A 16,433-nucleotide genomic window follows, 5' to 3' on the forward strand; every position below is an offset into this window, starting at 1 on the left:
ATATATATATATATGAGCAATATCACACATATGGCTGTATATCAGCATGGCTGTGATTCAGTAAGTAATCACAGCGTGCCGATATACAGCCATATCTCATGTCTACAAGTGTGATATTGCTCATATATACAACAGCTCGACGGCACGAGTGTGTAAATACATAAAAAAATAACAGTGGAGTGTCTTTAAAAGCACTTTTTTGTCCAGAACTACTTCCTTCCGCCACGAACTCAAATCTAAGTTTGACATTTGAACAGCTGAGCCCAAGCCTCCGTTACTAATTCCAAAACGTCACTTTAGAACTAGTAACGAAGGAACGTATAGGTTGCTTCATTAAAAGCTTATTTTATTACTGTAGTAAAAGCAGTGTATTATGTATAGAGAGATTGACTGGGAGATCGTGATTACCTGCATCTGATACAGCATTCATTCTTCAGCTCAATCTCATATTCACAATAAAACATTTGCTTGAACGTCCGATAGGCTCGTACTATCCTTTCGTCTGTTATGGTGCATTTGTTGGCTGCGTACAATCTGGTTTTGAAACAAAAAAATGAATTCCTTGTTCAGAACTACACTTTAGTATTTTTCAACTTAAAAGTCTTCACTGCTGACTCGTAAAATAGTCTCTTGTCACCATCTAATGGCAGAACAAGGTAACAAAATCACCATCACAAACACACACACACACACACACACACACACACACTGTTTCCTAATACTAAATACTATTATTTATATAAAATATTATTTATTGTATAATAATATTTAATAAACAACAACAACAGCCATCATAAAAGTTACTAGGCAATTCAGTCAAAAGTACAAAGGCAGCGCTCTGATATACAGCATTGAAGTTACATAAACATGATGAGATTTTGCCAAAACTATTTGCTAAAACAAATAATAGATTCCTGAGACCAAAGACATCAGAGCCAGCGGCAAATTTTAATAGAACTGGCCAAGGTGAGGCTGCTCTTGGCGGGTTTATGAGCGCGGGTTTGTGAGCCCTGGATCTCACATCTCTGAAAACGTTGAAGCAAATTTTCAAATAGACATTATCTTTATTAACAAACCGCATATTTGAAGTCCAAACAAGTACATGCTTGCCTAAAAAGCTCTTAAAACTACATTCGGTAACACAAAACAGTGTTATCTTTAAAATTATAGTGGATTTGGGCGTTTGCCATGACACTCGCTGTTAGAAATACGGCAACTTCGGCAAGCGGAGTGATACTAACGGTGAAATGGCTGTTGGAGTTCTGTTGGACTCTAATATCAACACAATCAGCCAATCAGATTCGCAGACCAGAAATAACTGTTGTGTATATATATATATATATATATGAAGAGTTTGGTTCCAAAATGCAATAAATGCCTTTTTTTTTATTGAGTTCCCGCCAAAATCAGTATTGTATCTGGTAGGTGTTGAAAAGTCAATTTTTAATTTTACACAAAATGCGATATCCGCTGTGTTATTCTGTCATGTTTTCTCGCTATCTTTCCAAACCGCGACAAACGCCAGTCTCCCTTCTCTGCAGAATGCGATACATCTGTTCAACCAATTACAGCGCACCATTCCATGCATTGTAAACATTAACGGCTCTTTCAATACACCCGGCATCCTAGTTTTCCTCATCTACTTTGTACTTTGTAATCAACAAACAAACAAAAAAATGAATAATTTTGACGGCATTGATGAACCTGTGGTGGTTTCTGCGGTGGGGAAGAAACGTAAGCTATTAATAAGAATAGTATTGACCAAGTTCAGAGGCTGTCATATGTGGATCAACTTACTTTGTTGTGAATTTTCAACAGTTTCAATATGAAAAATAACTTTTATATTGAGTCAATGGTTTTATTGCATTTTGGGGGAAAAATAATCAATTCAATCTAATAATAGTTTTTATAACAAATCTTTGAAAATCTAAATCTGGATTTGAATTTTTTATGTTATTATAACCTAAAGATGCTATGTGAAAGTTTGAAACAGAAAACAGTGGTTTTCATCTTGCCACTTTCACAAGAAAACACATTTTTACTCAAATTAATCAAAATGGATTTATAGCATTTTGGAACCAAACTCTTTATATATATATATATATATATATAATTTAGGTGGTAGTTGATTAGCTCTAATAGTATAGAAAAGATTCTTTATACTTAATGTATGAACAGGTCAATATACGGTTAGTTTTTTATTGTTTTATTTTATTGTATTTATTTTTATATATATTTAAATAATACATTAATATAATTCATCAATTTATTTTAAAAGAGGACATTAAATTAACAACCCTACAACAACCCTACAAAACGCTGAAATACTTTCACTAAGTTTAAATCAGCTGAACAACATCACTAGTTTTAAACCCAATGGTGTCAAACTCTTTCATCCACCAGTAATTTATAGTAATTATAACTTCTGAGACTCATTATGAGACAATCCTTCTTGTATTCCAGACCCGACCTGTCTCTTTGGTGGTCTTGAGGCAGTCTGCATATGTAACCAGGTCCCTCTACGCTCCACTACCTCTCAGTCAGGTGTGTGTCTGTGTGTGTGAGACTGTGATGAGACAGACAGAAGCACAGGGGTGTCCCACTGTCCCACACACATCCAATTCTCCCACCACAGTTGGCATTCCTTTCAGTTTCACAGTCTTCTCGCTCGGCCCGGAGCATTTATCAGCTCGAGAAAGAGTCCACACGGCCAGTCGCGTTTGGTCAATTTAGCCACAAAGAACAGGAGGCAGATCCTTTTTTTGACAGAGAAAGGAAGAGATTCTGCACATGAGTCAAAGCCAGATGGAACGGAGGAAGTGCATTAAAAGCCAATTGGATAGCAGAGAAACAGAAAGATTATTGAAAGAGCGACTCGTGTTTGTCACAAATTAATGATGCACATCAAAGAGCCATTAGCGATTAAGAGTGATAAGCACAGACTATGCCTGGAAGTTCAAAAGTCATTAAAACTATATTCTCTGGCATAAGGTCTGATCCACACTGCAGGTTATTCTGGCCAAAAACCACCTACTTAGACAGGAAGCAAGTTTAAGCCAACACTATGGTTTGCAGTACGTGAACCTGAAATCTATGATAACACTATAGGTCATTTTAGATTGGTACACAAAGTTTTATAACAGCAGTCTTCACGTAAAGGGACAGTTAACCCAAAAATTAACATTCTGACATCATTAATAATAACCCTCATGTTGTTTCAAACTTGTATGACATTCTTTCTTCTGCTGAACACACAGAAAAGAAGACATTTTGATAACCTAACAGTTTTGGTGACCATTGATTTCTATTGTATGGCCAAAACCACAAAACATTTCTCAAAATATCTTTGCTTTTTCCACAGAGGAAAGAAAGTCTATGCCGTTTGGAAGGACATGAGGGTGAGTAAATGATGATAGAATCTTAATTTTTGCTGAATTATGCCTTTCAGGTTACAAAGACACATCAAAGAAGTTAGTATGTCCAAACTTTTTGACAAATCTAGATACCAGTTTTTCCTCACAGTGAGCGCGTTTACATGCACGTTCTTAAGCCGATTATGCTTAATAAGCCAAAAACGCACGTGGTCATGTAAACGTGGTAACCCATTTTCTTTTATCAGAGTAAAGTCATAAACGGTATAAGCATAAACCAGTCGACACAGGTAGTTTTTTTGCCTCTTACCCTGATTTTGCGCAGCATGTAAACACAATAACCCACTTTCTGTCGGCTTATTGAAGTGCGTATGTGTGATACGTGACAGAAACACATCCTTAGTGCAGATTTAAGCGCATCTAGACAGAGCAACGTTTTGCAGTAAAGAAGGAAATATATCACAAAAGCAGACTCTTTCATGGCTCAGAAAATGATAAAAGTGTTCTCATCTCGTGCAGCAGAAGTAGAAGTGGTTCAGTCAAAACGCTGCATTATAACTACATGGGAGGATAATATATGAGCCGTAAGATTCGCGCTGACATGTCGCAAGCTTTCTTTAACATCCCAACCGACAATATATGGAATACTCCGAGTCAGATACGCAGATGATTGTATTTTGACGTCACTTAAGGGAAAGTCATGTAAAACGCTGCTTACTTGCGTTGTCAGGTTACTGATGTGCATGTAAATGGGGAAAACTGGTTATTTTAATAAGCTGATATTTGTGAGTTATCAGCTTACTGGTGTGCATGTAAACGTGCTCAGTGTTGGATTATCGCTGTTGTACTGTAATACTGAGCCTGATCTCATTACTAAAACGTACCTGTGGGAATTTTTTTGAAAGACGCAAAATGCATAGCACCATGTATGTTTTGTGACATATTCGATGTGAAATGTCCATTGATTGGTGGTAAAAGAGTGTTTAGTTTTTTTCCCCTGGAAAAGATGAACATACATATGGTACATTTTATGTGACGCTGGTTTTGTATGTGTCACCCGGTTCTGACTTGAAAAGTCTGCTGAATGGCGCTATAGTTCTAATGCGCCGTAACGTTTTAAAATAATGTACCATCTGCACTACACCTAAACTTACCCAATAGTATGAACAAAAGAGAATGTGACTTAAAAATGCAATCGCAAGCATGCCACTTTAGCTTGTTTTTCAGCTCTTTCATTGTGAGTCATGCTTTTCACGGTATTCGTACCCAAGGATTCTGCATCCGAAGTCTAATTCCGTGCCGGCTGAGCTACCGAGCAAGCTTGTCATGTCCGAAAAGCAAAACATATAGAGCTGTAATCATAACTGTGTACGAAAATGATTACAAGTGTTTGCTGTTTTACCACCTCTAGTGTTTATTTCTGTTGGAAACTGCCGTGATATGTACTTATTGGTACGTATTTCGCGTTTTGCGAAAAAGTTCCCACAGGTACGTTTTCATCATGAGATTAGGTTGGTAATACTGCAATAAAAACTTTTTACAATCCAGGCTCATTGGAATACGTACTTGTGGTGAAATTTCTGCAAGACCGATATTACATAACTTGCTGCACGTTTCAAGGCAGTTTCAAAGTGAAACATCCAATGAGTGGATATTAGGGATGCACCGATATGAAAATTTTGGCCGATACCGATAACCGATTATTCTTTATTTTTGAAAGCCGATAACCGATATGTTGGCCGATAAATCTATGTCCAAATTGTTATATATTTTTTGAGAGCCTGATTACAAAAAAGGTCTCATCATTAAAAGCCACATCCCAAACACTAAGCAGCCTAGTTTGAACGGTGTACGTTTTAAAAATAATTTTACTCTCCCATTACCAAATTTAGTCATAAAAAAGTCTTACAAATATATAAAATAATGCATAAATAATGCAAACGTGTCATTACACGTGTAAAGAATCAAAATGAATGCGCCATAGATCAATAAAACGGAATAGCCTCTGCACGGACAATAATTAAATGATTTTAATTACTAAACCATATTATTTTATTACGTTGCTTCAGGTATGTATTGCGGCAGTTCAGAATTAAAATGTCCAGGAGAGTCGCTCGTGCTGCAAATACCCCCCTACACCAAACCCAACACAAAAACCTACCCGATATTAAATGCAAAAGTGATATAAAAATGAATTTGTTGATGTAACCATGCTATTTTAACTTCCTTACAAGCGGGTTTGAGCTGTTTTGTCAAACTGTAGTTTCACAGGATAAGTACAACATAGCTAAGATTAAGTTGTAAGCTGATTGATTCACTAAGAATAACCATTCATAAGAGTCGTTTGTTCAGGAGTTAGGCTATAATGGTCACACTGTATATTTTTGATTCACTAAAGAACCAGCTCATAAGATTCACTCATTACGTATTGGACGACACAAGAATGTACAGTATTTGTTTCCCAATCCTAGAAACCAGCCAATAAGGTTTGTTCATTTCATCCAGTTCTTGCCATCTGAGGGGATGAAGCCTACTTATTGGACAAAGTGCACGGGGTTGGCGGTTCAGAGAAGGAGAGCGTGTTTTTTCAGCTTTAAACACCATTTTAATGAGTGAAGTAGCAAAATATTTACTATTCGACGGTAACATCCAGTGATGCAAACTACTCAAATTTTGCTGTTTCAAATTGAAAATTTTGTATAATTTATATGATTCATGCAATTTTTTAACTGGATGTGATGAGAAAATAAATGTTTTGCTTTTCGACTTATTAGGCATACAAGTAAGAGTGAATGTGTGCATATTTTAAAATGATTTGCAAATAGTTCAAAATGATTACTTCCCAACTAGAATTAGACCTAGAAATTCTTCCCTTTCCCCTACCCCTCTGTTTTGCTCGTTCACGTGAAGGCGTAGAGGTGTCTCAATTCTCTTTTGGTTGGAGGGGTAGGGGTAAGGGGAAGGGCCAGATAGCCCTTCAAACGTAGATTTTTAGGACCACACTTCAAACTAAGGAGTATGAATTATCTCAGCGTAAACCGGCTACCGCAGCAACATGGCTGCCCGAGCAAAAAAAAAAAGACACATGAATGTAAGCATTATTGGCATTAATAAAGATTTTAATGAAAAGTAATCATTTGTTTTATGTTACATTCAACCGTGAGTTCATATTTACGTTCATATTATTCAAAGAAATGTTTGCAAAAAATTGTCATACAGACTGCACGATAGTGCCACAACATATTTTCACGTCTGATCAGGTCAATAACCACCATAGACATTAAAGGGATCGTTCACCCAAAAATGAAAATTTGATGTTTATCTGCTTACCCCCAGTGCATCCAAGATGTAGGTGACTTTGTTTCTACAGTAGAACACAAACAAAGATTTTTAACCCTTTAGGCGCCAGGGTTTTTTGGAAAAATGCTGGATTTTGACATCAAGATTTCAAAAGCTTGTGGCTTGAAAGTGCTTAAAGATAGAGATCTAATGTAAATTAGAAAAATGTTGGGCATGACCGAACGTTTATGTGGGGTGTAAATATACTCGTCTAATTTGCATATTATGACGTCATCAGGGAGACATACCCTCTTGAATGTCATAATATTCTGAAAAAAATTAATATTGAATTAATGTTTGAACTTATTTGAATGTTTTTGTTTTTGTCTTTTTATCCTCATTCCAAATGATCAGAAAAGAGGAAACCAACAATAAAACAGGAGAAAGTACTAAATTATTACTATATTACTATACTATATAGTAGTAAAACGCATGTGAACAGTAGCCTACTTTTTGATCTGTTCATCAGTAATATTCAGGAAATAATAGATATCGAGTTGATGTTTGAACTTATTTGCATGTTTTTTTTTGTCTTTTTATCCTCATTCCAAATGATCAGAAAAGAGTAAACCAACAATAAAACAGGAAAAAGTACTAAATTATTACTATACTATATAGTAGTAAAACATGTGAACAGTAGCCTACTTTTTGATCAGTTCATTAGTAATATTCAGGAAATAATAGATAGTGAATGGATGTTTGAACTTATTTGCATGTTTTTTTTGTTTTGTTTTTTGTCTTTTTATCCTCATTCCAAATGATCAGAAAAGAGGATGCTGCATCAACACTACTGTTGTTCCTGAAGCCATGCCTTCTTTCTTTGCTTGCACATTTGGGGCGGCATTATGCTAATGTTTCCACATAGTGATGTAGACATGTGGGGGCGTGTTAGAACGAGCCGTTTTAGGTAGGTGTGGCTGACTCTTAACTTTTATAAAGAATATCTCTTTGGATTTGAGACTTTAGTCTTTGCAACTTTACAGATCTTCTTTATGCACCAAGAGCTTGTAACACTCCAAAGAGAAAGGAAAACTTGAAATCGCATCATATGACCCCTTTAAAGCATTTCTGTTGTACAAGAGAACATTATAACATGTTTTCACTCCATAACATCAGTCAAGTATTTGAAATAACTTCATTTTGTCACCTGATGTGGCGTCTTATCACAGAATGGGGCAGAAAATATATTCTATACTGTATTATACCATGGTCTGTCTGAATACTGGATTCTGATTGGCTGAAAGGTATGCATTAAAACCGTTTAATGCACAAGTAGTTCCAAGTCAGTTTAATCACCGTTCTATATTAATACGCTGCTTTAATTGATGCACACAAATCCACACACATCACTCGAACACACACACACACACACACAGAGAGAGAGAGAGAGAGAGAGGAGATTGCATTGCGCTGCACACACACAGGATCTTGTTGTCAGCGCTGCCCCGCAACTTTTATTAATAAAATAGCCTAGATACTAGATCGCTATTTTATATTCCTCAGCAATGAGGTGGTAAAATCACTGTTTTTGAAGTACAGCTTGTTTAGAGAGACATGCAGACGCAGGTAGGCTCACACAACTGTCATCTCTTTCTCTCTCTCTCTCTCTCTCTCTCTCTCTCTCTCACTTGATTGATAAAAATGCTATTATTCATTCAAATAAATGTGATCTTACCACACTTTTCCATCTCTGTGTCTGATTTGAAGAGGGCAGAATGCTAGTGCTAACGATCTGTAACTGATGAAAATAACCGTCATTTTTACCCTTCCAGTCAAATATTGCGCTGCAAACAACATTAACAGCTTTAACTTGTCAATGTTGGCAAATGACCATGGTATAAGTGGGATAATGCATGGCTATCTGTGCATTAAACAATTTGAATGCACTTCTCGTCAGGTGGTTCTTGGCCTCCAAGTTGTGCATTAAAATGGTTTAATGCACAGCTAGCCATGCATTATCCCTTAACTAAAGACTCGATTAGCAATGGATTATACATATACTTGATTATTATGAAAATACCCGAGATGGCTTGAAGAACACAGATAAACCATATACTGTCACAGGCGAGCGTTTATTGTCTTCGTGTTTTAACTTTCAAAGCGCTTCTTTCTTCTTTTTATCCAGCTACAGCAATAGCTGGATGTCTTTGTCCATATAAGGAATTTCCTGGAGCGCCATGAGTTCTGTGATGCATATGTGGCGTTTCTGCACAAGAGCGCCCTCCGGCTTCCAGTATGAATGATCTTGTTGTCAGTGCTGCCCCGCAACTTTTATTAATAAAATAGCCTAGATACTAGATCGCTATATTATATTCCTCAGCAATGAGGTGGTAAAATCACTGTTTTTGAAGTACAGCTTGTTTAGAGAGACATGCAGACGCAGGTAGGCTCACACAACTGTCATCTCTCTCTCTCTCTCTCTCTCTCTCTCTCACTTGATTGATAAAAATGCTATTATTCATTCAAATAAATGTGATCTTACCACACTTTTCCATCTCTGTGTCTGATTTGAAGAGGGCAGAATGCTAGTGCTAACGATCTGTAACTGATGAAAATAACCGTCATTTTTACCCTTCCAGTCAAATATTGCGCTGCAAACAACATTAACAGCTTTAACTTGTCAATGTTGGCAAATGACCATGGTATAAGTGGGATAATGCATGGCTATCTGTGCATTAAACAATTTGAATGCACTTCTCGTCAGGTGGTTCTTGGCCTCCAAGTTGTGCATTAAAATGGTTTAATGCACAGCTAGCCATGCATTATCCCTTAACTAAAGACTCGATTAGCAATGGATTATACATATACTTGATTATTATGAAAATACCCGAGATGGCTTGAAGAACACAGATAAACACTTTAGTCTTTGCAACTTTACAGATCTTCTTTATGCACCAAGAGCTTGTAACACTCCAAAGAGAAAGGAAAACTTGAAATCGCATCATATGACCCCTTTAAAGCATTTCTGTTGTACAAGAGAACATTATAACATGTTTTCACTCCATAACATCAGTCAAGTATTTGAAATAACTTCATTTTGTCACCTGATGTGGCGTCTTATCACAGAATGGGGCAGAAAATATATTCTATACTGTATTATACCATGGTCTGTCTGAATACTGGATTCTGATTGGCTGAAAGGTATGCATTAAAACCGTTTAATGCACAAGTAGTTCCAAGTCAGTTTAATCACCGTTCTATATTAATACGCTGCTTTAATTGATGCACACAAATCCACACACATCACTCGAACACACACACACACACAGAGAGAGAGAGAGAGAGAGAGGAGATTGCATTGCGCTGCACACACACAGGATCTTGTTGTCAGCGCTGCCCCGCAACTTTTATTAATAAAATAGCCTAGATACTAGATCGCTATTTTATATTCCTCAGCAATGAGGTGGTAAAATCACTGTTTTTGAAGTACAGCTTGTTTAGAGAGACATGCAGACGCAGGTAGGCTCACACAACTGTCATCTCTCTCTCTCTCTCTCTCTCTCTCTCACTTGATTGATAAAAATGCTATTATTCATTCAAATAAATGTGATCTTACCACACTTTTCCATCTCTGTGTCTGATTTGAAGAGGGCAGAATGCTAGTGCTAACGATCTGTAACTGATGAAAATAACCGTCATTTTTACCCTTCCAGTCAAATATTGCGCTGCAAACAACATTAACAGCTTTAACTTGTCAATGTTGGCAAATGACCATGGTATAAGTGGGATAATGCATGGCTATCTGTGCATTAAACAATTTTAATGCACTTCTCGTCAGATGGTTCTTGGCCTCCAAGTTGTGCATTAAAATGGTTTAATGCACAGCTAGCCATGCATTATCCCTTAACTAAAGACTCGATTAGCAATGGATTATACATATACTTGATTATTATGAAAATACCCGAGATGGCTTGAAGAACACAGATAAACCATATACTGTCACAGGCGAGCGTTTATTGTCTTCGTGTTTTAACTTTCAAAGCGCTTCTTTCTTCTTTTTATCCAGCTACAGCAATAGCTGGATGTCTTTGTCCATATAAGGAATTTCCTGGAGCGCCATGAGTTCTGTGATGCATATGTGGCGTTTCTGCACAAGAGCGCCCTCCGGCTTCCAGTATGAATGAAACAGACATTACCTGCACATGTTTATAGCGCTCAACTAATGCCAACTCCATCCTATTTTGGGTAAAAATAGGAAAAACAATAGTTCTCCCAAAATAAATTTGAAGTAGACATATGATAATCCATGTTTTCCTCTAGTGTACAGGAGTTTTATTTTAAAGCGCAAATAACGACCCGAAATCCATGGTTTGTATTGAACCGTTAGCTAACTGTATTGATGCATCCCTAATGGAAATATTAGCTAAATATTAGTTACTTCATGAGTTTTTCATGTTTTATATAGCAAGACATCATTTAATCAAATTCCTGTTTATTAACTCTTTCCCCGCCACTGACAAAATTTTTCATTTATGAGACAATGCTTTCCCGCCATTGATAGAATTTTCTGTCTTTCTGTGTTTTCACTGGTGTACGGTATAAGGCCCTGTTACACATCTTCTGAAAGAGCATTGAACATTTGGATTGACACCATTAAAATGAAACAGAAACGAGCAATCATGTATATACCGTAAGCAGATGGATATGTAAAATAACGCAATCATCAAACATTAAATAGCACATAAATCAAAACGTCACTGAATGAAATGTCGAGCCAAGAAGTGGTATAGGACCGTGTGAGCTTTGGATGTGTTGATGGAAGCAACTGACTCCATCTATGTTTTGATCACCATTTTCAAACACCATTTTCTCATCTTTTAATTCAAAATGTTGTTGTTGTTGTTGTTGTTGTTGTTTTCATGACACGTACCCACATTTAACTGTTGATAAAAAAGATTGCATGAAGCAATATTTTTTGTGTGTGTTGTTTGTTTTGACATATTGCATGTTCAGATATTCATACAACAGAATATTCTTGGTGCCATTAAACTTTTGTGAAAATTATAAAAAATGCTGGCATTGGCTGGCAACTTTAAAAAAAACACTATTTTGTTGGGGAAATAGTAAAAAAAAAAAGATCTATTCTATTCTAATCTGTTCTATTATATTCTAATGTTTTTAATCACCTTTTGGAGATGTTTTGAATTTGGAATATTATAATATATTATATTATATTATATTATATTATATTATATTATATTATAAATCATATAGTGTATTGTATGATATAATATTATAAAGCGGAACACAGCAGACTTTATGGACTTCAAAGGTGCGTCCCAAATCACGTACTTACGCACTAGTCTATGACGTTCTGTAGAATAAATAATGCGAGTAGTGCGTTCACACTGAAAATTCCAAAAAGAAAAAGTGCACCGGATGATGCACTTAATGCACAGAGAATATGAAAGCAGAGGGGATTCTTTGCATTGTGAACCGTATTGCAGGTATGTTTGTGTTGATCTTGGGTAATAAAACTGGTGCGGTCTCTGGTGGCAAATGTAGACTGTGCGCTTTAGATGCTAGTGAATCTTACACTTTACAGATAAAGTATTTACAAACCATAAAAGAACAAAGCAAGGGGGGCTACACCCCAGAGTGCACCTGAAAATCATCACAGCGTTCCCCTTGTCTCTCTGAAGGCACTCAAAAGCACAAATACAAATCAACACAAAAGTTTGATCTTTGCGCCACATCCCTTTCAAGCGTCTTTTGAAAAGTTTTACGCTTGCGATTAAAATCAGGACATGTCTAGTTAGTCTAGTAAGAAAACTAAGAAATGAAATGCTCTTCACAAGCAAGCAACGCTCTTGATCACACAAATATATGGATTGTATGATGAGCTCAAAGTGTTTCTTGGTGCCAGTTAGAGATTTGGATGTGTTATATATACAGAAAGTGGGTGGGTTGAGTGTTTTAGATTATGGGGAGCATTAATATTTACATTTATAGAAGTAACCGAATGAATTGTTAACGTGGCATGAATGTTGAATGAAGAAAAATGGTAACAGTCTCCTGTTTGCACAGGGATTGCTTGGGAAGCCACTGCCATATCATGTCCAGTCATCATAATGACATATGCACTGGAAGAACATCTCATTGATAATGAAAGAGGTTCAACTGAAAGACCACCATGTGATCCAAACTACAGAGGGTTTTCATTTAGCTTACAAACCACATAACCGTCACACGACGTAATGGAGTCTTTTGGCTGAACCTTTGAATGGAAACATAGTGAAATCCATTATAGATTTAATCTGCTGATCCTTCTGTTTGTCACTCTATGACAACAGCTCTCGGCTCTATATGTGACGGGAATGCCAATCGAAGTCTCTAGGGTAAATGAAGCTCCTGTTTCATGAAACCAGTGGAATAATGTGCTGTATTAAGCATGTTGAAATAATTGCATAAAAGCTGAAATAGCATTATTTCGTGGCATTCGTTCTAACTCCAGGCTCTCAAAGAAAAGAAAATGCTGCTTTTGTATGCCTCATATAATAGAAGAGTATTGGAGATTAGCCAAAGGATTTCACACTTATTATTCATTGGTATTTTCACTCACAGTTCATCCTCAAAGGATTTAACAAATCAATATTGTCCACTATTTATCAATGGCATGTTAGCAATACATGCTGGAGTAGACCGGAAAAACGGTCCACAGGTGCAGGCAGTTATAAATCACCCGTGAACAAATGACTTCTCACTCTCCTTTATCTGCAAGTAACTTCAAATCAAGACAAATCATCCTCACACAAAATAATTGCACTTATCCAGAGATTCGTCTTCTTTTAAATGCAATTAATCATCTCTTTGGAATCTGACTCATGTATCATCTCTTTTGTACAATGGAATTCAGATTTCATTTTTAAATAATGCCTTTATACTTGTGAACAAAAGACTGCCACTTCCAGAATGCCATTTTTGATCACAAAAATAAATATTCATACACTCTTAAAATAAAGGTGCTTCAAAAGATTCTTCAAGCGATGCCATAGAAGAACCATTTTTGGTTCCACAAAGAACCATTCAGTCAAAGGTTCTTTAAAGAACATCTCTTTCTTACCTTTTTATAATCTGAAGAACCTTCTTTCGCCCCAAAGAACCTTTTGAGGAAAAACGGTCCACAGGTGCAGGCAGTTATAAATCACCCGTGAACAAATGACTTCTCACTCTCCTTTATCTGCAAGTAACTTCAAATCAAGACAAATCATCCTCACTTATCCAAAGATTCGTCTTCTTTTAAATGCAATTAATCATCTCTTTGGAATCTGACTCATGTATCATCTCTTTTGTACAATGGAATTCAGATTTCATTTTTAAATAATGCCTTTATACTTGTGAACAAAAGACTGCCACTTCCAGAATGCCATTTTTGATCACAAAAATAAATATTCATACACTCTTAAAATAAAGGTGCTTCAAAAGATTCTTCAAGCGATGCCATAGAAGAACCATTTTTGGTTCCACAAAGAACCATTCAGTCAAAGGTTCTTTAAAGAACATCTCTTTCTTACCTTTTTATAATCTGAAGAACCTTCTTTCGCCCCAAAGAACCTTTTGTGAAACAGAAAGGTTCTTCAGATGTTAAAGGTTCTTTATGGAACCATTTAGACAAAAAGGTTCTTCTATGGCATCGTGAAGCACCTTTATTTTTAAGAGCGTATGAGTGAAATTTTGGATGTTTGAATCAGTCACGATTTCATAGCTGGTCAGTTTTCTTTTATATTGAATTTTAGGCTAATCTTCATACTGGATTTACAAATCAAGAAACTGGAAGGAAGTTTTACTGCTGTGATTACAGTTAAAATCTTAAAGAATATAGTGTTGCCTTCTGAAATGTAATGTACAGCTGATTACAAATTACAGAAACTCATGTTGCAAGATAGTATTATTATAAACTATTGTTTTTCACTGCATGAAAAAATTGTCATCAAAATGTTGTATAATAATCCCAAATAGCCATCCTTTCATTCTATTTAGACTACTGAACTAGGAAAGTTTGCGATGGGGATATATTTTTGCTGTTTTTGAAAGGCAAGGACTGCATTTCAGTGATATCTTCCATGCGTCTCCTTGAAAGTTATTTCTGTATGTAGTCAAATGAGGAACGAGACAGCTCTATCTTTAAAGTAGCTGCTGGGATTGTGTCTGTCTGCTCCCCTTTCAAAAATCTCATGAAGGTCCGCTGAACTTCTTTCAACCTCTGGCTCAGGCAGCGCTTTTAAAATTTAGGGACACCATCAGGAAAATATGAATTAAAATAACCAACTTGATGTTTGTAGTCTGATTACATAATCCAGATACGGTTAGTCCATTACCACCCAACACAATATTACAACAAAAATGCATCAGTTAAAGCAGAAGTAGCCCGTGACAATATCAAGCCGAGAATGTTCAATGAGAGCAGAGCAACAGAGCATATTATGCATCCACTACAGATGTTCTAGCATCTCCACACAGAAAAACACATGCATTTACACATATTCCTTACCAACAACACACAACTGTGAACTTTTGCATTAAGAAATCCATATAATAGTCTTGTGTGTGTAAGAGTAAGAGAGGCAAACGAGATGCACAATACCGGTTTATGCGTATTCTCTGCATACAGTACAGTAAATGAGAAATTATGCAACAGTTTTAACACTTTAAACAAGCAGCATTGTGTTTTATGCATGCATACATTGGTTGCCTGGTAGTGGCAACTGTCCCCACCCCTAACCAAAAACTTCCTAATTCATAAAAATCCCTTTGCAAACGAGTACAAATATACACGCATGCAAATAATCTCTACGACATGTAACGTTTTCTGTGTTATAAATGTATACGTTTTTGTTTTTATGCTCTACTATTTATACGCAACGTCTAAAGAATCAATTCATTAGAGTGCCATTCCCGACAGAATTATAAGTTTCCAGTTAACTTCTCTAGGTTAAATAACACTATGAACGAGGCTGATATATTCTGAATCAGGATTTATTCTGGCAGAGGCGTAAACGCACGCGCATTTTTTATTGTATTTATTTATTTATCTGTCCTACCTGCACGAAACTGTGATCTCCACTTTGGTGGCGGGGATGTTCCCCGTCAGAGGGTCGAACTCATAGACCGAAGCCATGTCCCCGAGTTTGTCCATGATGTCTCCCTCCATGAGAGCGCGCGGCTCGGGGCAGTTCCACGGAGCCCCGCGGAGGCTTTCACGGTCCCGCTCGGACCAACCCGGAGTTAATAAGGCCAGGGTATTAATGAAGAGCCCCCCTACAACTCAAGAAACTTGAATGGGGTTAAAGTCGGGGGGAAGTCTCTCAAAACTGTGCTGGAGAATCGGGTGGTCAGCTGCTGTTCATCACCAGAGAGAGAAAGATCTCTGCACATCAAGTGCTCTACATGTGCGCTCGTTAAGAGCATCCAGCGCTCTCCAGCCCTACCCTACTATCTCCAACACGCCCATGCGTACTGCTGCGCTCTCCAGCCCTACCCTACTATCTCCAACACGCCCATGCGTACTCCTGCGCTCTCCAGCCCTACCCTACTATCTCCAACACGCCCATGCGTACTACTGCGCTCTCCAGCCCTACCCTACTATCTCCAACACGCCCATGCGTACTACTGCGCTCTCCAGCCCTACCCTACTATCTCCAACACGCCCATGCGTACTACTGCGCTCTCCAGCCCTACCCTACTATCTCCAACACGCCCATGCGTACTACTGCGCTCTCCAGC

The 16,433-nt window shown here is 37.2% G+C and overlaps 1 protein-coding gene across 1 annotated transcript in view; it reads right to left on the reverse strand.

The window, feature by feature from the left end:
* Positions 1-16,018, reverse strand: part of cpne5b (copine Vb) — a 195,182-nt gene extending 179,164 nt beyond the window's left edge. Inside the window, exon 1 of the mRNA XM_016238961.1 lies at positions 15,752-16,018. Coding sequence (XP_016094447.1) covers positions 15,752-15,861 — 110 coding nt within the window. The 5' untranslated portion in view covers positions 15,862-16,018. The remainder of the gene's footprint in view (positions 1-15,751) is intronic.
* Between the last annotated feature and the right edge of the window lie 415 nt (positions 16,019-16,433).

This window comes from Sinocyclocheilus grahami, unplaced genomic scaffold (genome assembly GCF_001515645.1).
Source record: "Sinocyclocheilus grahami isolate Dianchi unplaced genomic scaffold, SAMN03320097.WGS_v1.1 scaffold552.1, whole genome shotgun sequence".
Classification (NCBI taxonomy): Eukaryota; Metazoa; Chordata; class Actinopteri; order Cypriniformes; family Cyprinidae; genus Sinocyclocheilus; species Sinocyclocheilus grahami.